Source organism: Meriones unguiculatus, chromosome 8, assembly GCF_030254825.1.
Source record: "Meriones unguiculatus strain TT.TT164.6M chromosome 8, Bangor_MerUng_6.1, whole genome shotgun sequence".
Lineage (NCBI taxonomy): Eukaryota > Metazoa > Chordata > Mammalia > Rodentia > Muridae > Meriones > Meriones unguiculatus.
Genome location: NC_083356.1, coordinates 117,903,471 through 117,910,215, shown reverse-complemented (window position 1 = coordinate 117,910,215; position 6,745 = coordinate 117,903,471). Strand labels below are relative to the sequence as shown.

General features: G+C 62.8%; 1 protein-coding gene across 1 annotated transcript in view; it reads right to left on the bottom strand.

Moving 5' to 3' along the window:
• Evx2 (even-skipped homeobox 2) overlaps positions 1 to 6,457 on the bottom strand; it is a 7,706-nt gene extending 1,249 nt beyond the window's left edge. Inside the window, exons 1-4 of the mRNA XM_021650434.2 lie at positions 6,199 to 6,457; positions 4,402 to 5,268; positions 3,258 to 3,532; positions 1 to 2,026 (exon numbers count right to left, since the gene is read on the bottom strand). The exon at positions 1 to 2,026 is cut by the window's left edge and continues 1,249 nt beyond it. Of these exons, the coding sequence (XP_021506109.2) occupies positions 1,274 to 2,026; positions 3,258 to 3,532; positions 4,402 to 4,828 (1,455 nt within the window). The 5' untranslated portion in view covers positions 4,829 to 5,268; positions 6,199 to 6,457 and the 3' untranslated portion in view covers positions 1 to 1,273. The remainder of the gene's footprint in view (positions 2,027 to 3,257; positions 3,533 to 4,401; positions 5,269 to 6,198) is intronic.
• Positions 6,458 to 6,745: the final 288 nt, after the last annotated feature.

Here is a 6,745-nt window from a genome sequence, read left to right as displayed (position 1 = left end):
TTCTCCAATTCCACATTCAAAGGAGGTCCATCAGAGAGCATGATTGGCAATTTTCGTCATAATCTGCACATTATTAGCATCAAAATTGACGTGGCAGTTAACACTGGCGGGTTTTGATGTACCTTTCTTCAAGTTCCAGGAAACCCCCCTGTAGCCAGGGTTGGCCGAGCAGGCCTCAGCAACCCAGCGGTGGCTTTGCAGAGAACAAGGCAGCAGGCGTGCGCGAGAAATAAGCCAAGGACCGGTTCACCCGAGGAAAAGGAAAACAAGGAGAGGAGGGGTCGTGAGGAGCGCAGAGTTGGAACTCATAAAAGTCTAAGGGAAAAAATTTCAGGGTAACATCGTGTATCTAGGGATTCAAGTATTTCCCAGATGGAGTGGAACTCGACAGTTGGAAAACTGAGATGAAAATGCCTCTCCACAAGCTCCAACGACCTGTCAGCGTGGCCCGCGCCTCCTCTCCTCTCCCTTCCCTTCCCGGACTGGCTGTGGCAACCTCCATCCTCAAGACATTTTGCACCAAATATGCAGAGGGGAAAAAAACAAACAAACAAACAAAACGAAAACAAAAACAAAACCCTTCCCTTCCCTAAGCGCTGACAGCAGAGACCGGAGGGGACAGTGGTGGAAGGCCGCGGGCCTGTCCCCGCCGGCTTTGTCCGCTGCCCGGGTCCCAGCCTTCCCCGCCTGCCCCCCGGCTTGCCGCCCCTCCAGCCCCCGCTCCCCTCGGACAAAGGCCCGGGCGAGCTTTGGCTGAGAAACCTGCCTTCTCCGTCCCCCACCTTCCCCGGCCCGTTCCAAGACGAGCAAAAGAGCAGCAGCGGGAACCCCGGGGGCGACGCTCGCTCGCTCGCCCCAGTGGCCCCTCTCCTTCTGTCGGGGCCCCCACTGCTTCAGGCCGCCTCCCCGGGTGACGAGGACCCCGGGCCCAGACACCCCGGAGTCTGGGCGGCGTGGGGAGCCGCGTCTGGAAGAGCCGGGCGGGGGGTCCAGCCGGGCGAGGGGTCGGCGGGGCCTGCAGAGCGGGGTCGGGGGTGGGGAGGGGGGCGGCGAGGAGGTTGGAGATACAAAAATAGAGATCATTTGGGGGGACCCCGCCAGGCCTTCCCGCCGGCTCCCTCCCCCCCTCGGCCCTCTCTCTCCCTCCCGCGCCCCGGGGCGCCCCCTAGCGGCGGCGGCGGGCCGAGGGGCGGCTGGGGGAGGGGAGCCCCGACGGGGCGCACGCCGGGCGAGCGGTGGCGGGGGACGGGGAGCGGCGGCGGCGGCGGCGTAGTTATCTGGTGAGCGGCGCCTCGTCCCTCTGGTCGGGCGGGCTGAGCACGGCGGTCTTGCTGAGCACGGCGGCCGAGTAGGGCAGGAAGCCGCTCTCGGAGCGCGGGGCCGCGGCGCCGCAGCCGAAGTCCGAGCCGCCCGCCGCCCCGGCTCCCCCGCCGCCGCCGCCGCCGCCGCCTCCTCCTCCTCCTCCTCCTCCTCCCCCGCCGCCGCCGCCCCGGGAGCCCAGCGCGGCGGCTGCGGCGGCGGCGGCGGCGGCGGCGGCCGCGGACTGGCTGCTGTGGCAACTGAGGCAGGAGCAGGGCGCCGAGCCGCCGCTGGGGGGCGCCCCGGCCGCCGACGAGGCCGCCGCGGCCGCCGCCGCTGCCGCCGCCGCCGCCGACGCCGCGCTGTTGAGCCCCGCGGCCGCCGCCGGCGCCTGGTACAGGCCGGGGTGGCGGAAGCTGCAGAGCAGCTCGGGCCGCGAGTAGGGGTGCGACAGCGCCCGGAAGGTGTCCAGGGGCCGGATGGACGTGGCGAAGGGCGACGAGGCCGCCGCCGCCGCCCCCGACGCCGCAGCCGCCGCCGCCGCCGCCGTGACGCCCACGTGCGGGTAGTAGTGCAGCGGCACGTGCGAGTGGAACGGGTACGGGAGGCCGCCGGCCGCCGCCGCGTGCGTCATCATGTAGGTGTAGAAGCTGGGGTCGGCCGGGTGCGGCCACGACATGGCCAGCCGCTGCCGCTTGTCCTTCATGCGCCGGTTCTGGAACCACACCTGCGGGGACAGCCGCGCCGCCGCCTCGTCAGGGAGCCCGGCCGCCCCGGCCGCCCCGTCCAGCCTCCCGGCCTCCCTCCTCGGACGCCCCGTCCAGCCTCCCCCGCCTGCCCCCGGCTCCGGCCCGCAGCCCTCTGCTCTCCCGGACGGCGCGGGGCGCACCGACACTCGCGGGCCCTCCCCGGCCGCAACCCTCCCCTCCGGGGCCGGGCGCGGCTCCCGGGGTCCCGGCTCTACTCTTGCCTTTTTTTTCTCCCCTCATCCCAAACCGGCCCTTCCTCTCCCTCCGGCTCCCCAGCCACCGCCCGGCCTCCCCGAAGCCCCGGCCGTCAATCCCAGGATTTGCACGGGGATTCTGCGCAGCCTTTGGAGAGGGGCTGCCTCGAGGTCTCTCTGAGAGCGAGCGGCTCCGGGCCTTGAGCCCTCCAAGCTGCGGGAACCGTCCCCTGGGGACACGGGTCCGTTCAGGGTATTGAAAGGATGATTTTGTTGGAATCATTTGCTTTAAATGAGTAGCAAAAAGCTGTGCGCCCGGAGCCTGGAAAGGGAACTTTCCTGCCCGCTCCTGGTGGACTGTCTAATAAAGACATCATTCGTCCCTACTCGAAAAGGAAGAAAACCCCGTCACTTCTGCCCCATGAAGTCCTCAAGCCTACCTGGTCCCTCCCTTCTCTTCCGAATGCATAATAAAAATTAATACCTAAATATATACACACACACGTCTATATGGAACATTTCGTTGTTTCCTGCTGCCCAAGAGAAAATTTCTTTAGGAAACTACGTTCTCAACCCAGTCGGTATTTTAAATAACCTTTTCTCCAGGTAGCAAAGACTGTGTGGGGAATAAAGCTCCGAGGTCAGGAGAGAATGAGGAGTTTCACCTCGGGTTTGCGCCAGAGAAACAAAAGCCGGCCTGCCTCACAGCTGCGGGCAAAGCGGGACCCTGGGCACAGGAGAGGGGCACCTGGACAGCTGCTGGGCAGAGCGGAGCAGGGCGAGGGGCTGGCGCCCGGGCCTCGCGTTCCGGGCATCCTCCTCGGGTCTGCCGGGCCTGCCAGCCGACTGGGATTCGGCTCAGGAGGAATAAACAAGCCTGCCCGTTCGGTGACAAACCCTGCGGGCTTCCACGCCCAACTCTCGCCACCCCGAAAAGGGGAAAGGGGGCAAAAATAAAGGAATAAAACAAACAAACAAATGGCCCCAGGTGGCCCAGGGAGGCCCGAGTCGCTACCTTGATGGTGGTCTCCGGCAGGTTGAGCGCGGCGGCCAGCTCGCAGCGGCGGGGCCGGGACACGTAGTTCTCCCGGTAGAACTCCTTCTCCAGGCGCGCGATCTGCTCGCGGGTGAAGGCCGTCCGGTAGCGCCGCACCTGATCGGCGCCGGAGCCCGAGCCGGAGCCGCCCAGCGCCGCGCCCCCGCCGGCCGCGCCGCCTCCGTGCAGGCTGCCGAGGCCGGAGCCCGAGGCCGGCGTGGTGGCGCCCGGCACCGAGCCGCTCTCCGCGTACCCTGGCAAGCAAACAGTCCGCAGAGCATGAGTAGCCGTTCGGGGGCCCCGAGAACCCTGAGCTGGGGCTGCTAGCTGGGCGCTCCGGGAAGGGAAGCCGCTGTCAAAATTGATGAGGACTGTCAGGCTTACAAATTGCTGCTGTTAATGGAATCAATGAAGTTTGGGGAGCCCTTCCTAGCCGAATAATAGAAACGGAATTCGAGAGGGTTGCTCTTTTTTTTTTTTCTTCTTCCAATAATTAGAAAATTTCCACTCGGCAGGAAAATTGGCCGAGGGAAAATGCCTGCCTCGGACGCAGTTTGAGGAGCCGAGTTTGGAAAGCACAGGGCGGCTTTTCAGCGCGGCCTCCAACCTTTCTTTGACAGCCTCTGGGGCTGAGAAGCCGCTCAGATTTTCGAGGCGTCTGCAGCTCAGACCGTGCGGGGCAGAGCTGTCTACTTTCTGCCGCTGGCCCGAAGCGGTTCCCGGGAGGTGCGAGGCCAGAGGGGCGCCCCCTCCGCCCGGCGCTGGGGGCTCCAGGGGCAGCCCAGCTCGGAGCTCCTGCCCACGGTACCCCAAAAGCAACTGAGCCGGGATGGGGTGGGGTGGGGTGGGGTGCCCGGCTCTGAGATCCGCGGGCGGGAAGCCTGGCGATTGGGCCTTGCCGCTCAGGCTGCACAGGCCGGGCGCCGTGCTGGGGAGCCCCAGGCGCAGAGCCGGGGGGCACGGTCCCCGGCGAGCGTCGCTCCCCTGCCCCCGCCGGCCCCGAGCAGCACTTTGGTTAAAAGTCAGAGGCCGGCCGGGGCGCCGGGGGAGCTGCCGGGGAGCCGGGAGGGAGCCGGGGGGGAACCGGGGGGGACGGGGCCCGGGTCCGAGGCCGCCCCGTTACCTTTGGCGTTGTTTTCCTTGAGCGGCGCGGGGCCCAGGCCGCCGGGGGAGCGCAGCCCCGAGCAGCCCACCTCCACGTCGCCGCTCATGTCGGCCTCGGCGGCCGCCTCCGAGTAGTGAGCCGGCTTCTTGCGGGCCTCGGTGGCCGGGGCGATTTCGGAGGAGACGGTGGTCTCGCTGCTCGGGTGCTGCAGGTTGAACAGAGTGTCGATTTCGAATTTGCCCTTGGCGGGGAGGTCTCCCAGCGCGCCGTGCAGCGGAGCGGACGGCAGGCGCGGACTGAGGCGAGCCGGGTGCTGCGAATTTTCCAGGGCCTCCAGCACGGCCCCGCCGGCCGGATCGGACAAGCTGGAGAACCTCTTGCCGGCAGTGGGGCTGTGTAGCCCTCTCTCCATCAGAATCATCTCTTTTCTTATTCTCTCCATCATCTCAGCTTTCTAAAAAATGTCACAGTGGCCTGGCTGTCCCGTCTTAATGATGGGCTGCGCCTAGGGCCGATTCTCATTCAGCCCCAGCAAGCGGCTCTAAATATTATTATCTCTTTTGGAGGGAGGCGGAAAAAATTGTGGGATGCCAGAGCGAGGGAATGACTGGTCAAAATGACCCATACATCCTTCTGAGTCGGAGATGTCATTCATCAAAAAGTAGCGCCCGCTCGTCATTAAGGTACGAATGACGCCGTTCGAATAATCATTTATTGTAACAGGTTTATAAGCAAATAAATACACGCTCCTGTCAGTGGGTAACGAAGGCGGCTTCAGAGCAGACAAATAGATCCAGGTAGGAGTCGAGAAGACACGAGAAGTGAGGAAGAAGGCTCCGCTCCTTTGCCCGCTCCCAGCCAGTTCTGCTCGCCCGGGGGTTTGGCCTCGGGGGTGAAATTGACAGTCTGATTAATAGAGCACGCCGCGGCACATTTCCCCCTTCATTTAGGGGCATCATTACGCTCTCAGTTTGCTGGGCTGCCCCTCAGGTCCTAATCACGCAGCGCCTTCCTCATTTTTCCAGCAACACGGATACGTGTTAAATAATAGATAATGCTTTGATTTTTTCCGGAGTAAATCCTTGTGAAGTTTGTTTTGTTTTGTTTTGTTTTAGCGTTTACAAGCTGGGGGCGTAAGGGGGGCGGGTAAGGGGGAGGATACAGGAGGACCTGCGTAAGAAGACCTTGCGCCTGCTCCTGTCAGGACTGCTCATCTTTCTGTTTCAAGAACCAAATATTAATAATCAGTATTTTATCAGATAGGATCCTGGGTTCTTTCTCTTCTCAGTCTGGATGCTCTCCTCCGGACAGAGAGAGAGAAGAGAGAGAGAGAGAGAGAGAGAGAGAGAGAGAGAGAGAGAGAGAATACCTTTTAGACTTTCGAAAACGCTTTTTTTTTTCTTGCTACGTGGCTGGGCCGGTCGGTGCCTCCAAACGGAAATCATTACATCTTCTCTGATTTTCTAGCACTGTTTGCAGGCTGAGTCCTGAACTCGAAGACCCTAGATTTTTAGCTTTATAATCTGGCTGGTAGATACGCTTCTCTTAGCCTCGCATTTTCCCCTAGGGGAAACGAACTAGACTGGACGATTTGATGGCAGAATTCGACTGCTAACTTTAAACACAATCATGATTTACCTTACCACAGGGGCCGCTCCGAATCCACTTTTTTAAATTGCCAGCTTTCCCTCCCAAACCCCCACCCTTTTTTTCAAATAAAGGGATTCACAGCAGAGCAACTGGAGGGAAAGGATTCTCGGCCACTCTGCTCTTCTTCCGCCTCCCCGCGCCCCCTCCTCCACCCCGGCCCCTTACCTGTAGCCCCCGGGAGCTTCTGGTGCTGCCTGGTGGCACCGAGAGTCTCCGACCAGCCTCGTCTCCTCTCCTTCCTGCCCGAGGTTGGAGGCTGAGCCTCTTGGCGATAACTTTGATAGTCATAATGACGCCGGTGGCGACCATTTTAAGGAAGATCAATCTTCACTCAGATCCGCTCATCTCTCCCGCACTTGCGCCCCACCCTGCCCGACTCAGGCGCATCCCGCCTGTTCGCCCGGCTGCTGCCCCCGAGGTGGAGATTCGCCCACCCTGGAGAGGTCCATGGAGGACAGGGACAGGACGCGGGGGTCCGGCGTGCGCGCTTCCGCAGCAGCCTAGAGAGCCTGGCAATCTAGACGCACCCGGGTCGCGACACCCGCTCAGACCCTAACCTGCCCCCCCCCCCCCGCTTTGGGACACACCCAGCCCATTGGGGTGTGTTAGGGGCAGACCCCTGGTCTGCTCGCCCAGCTGTCTGTTGGCGCTTTCTTTTTCACCTTGGACCCGTTGGGGGCGCGTCAGGAATGTAAGGGGAGGCGAGGTGTGA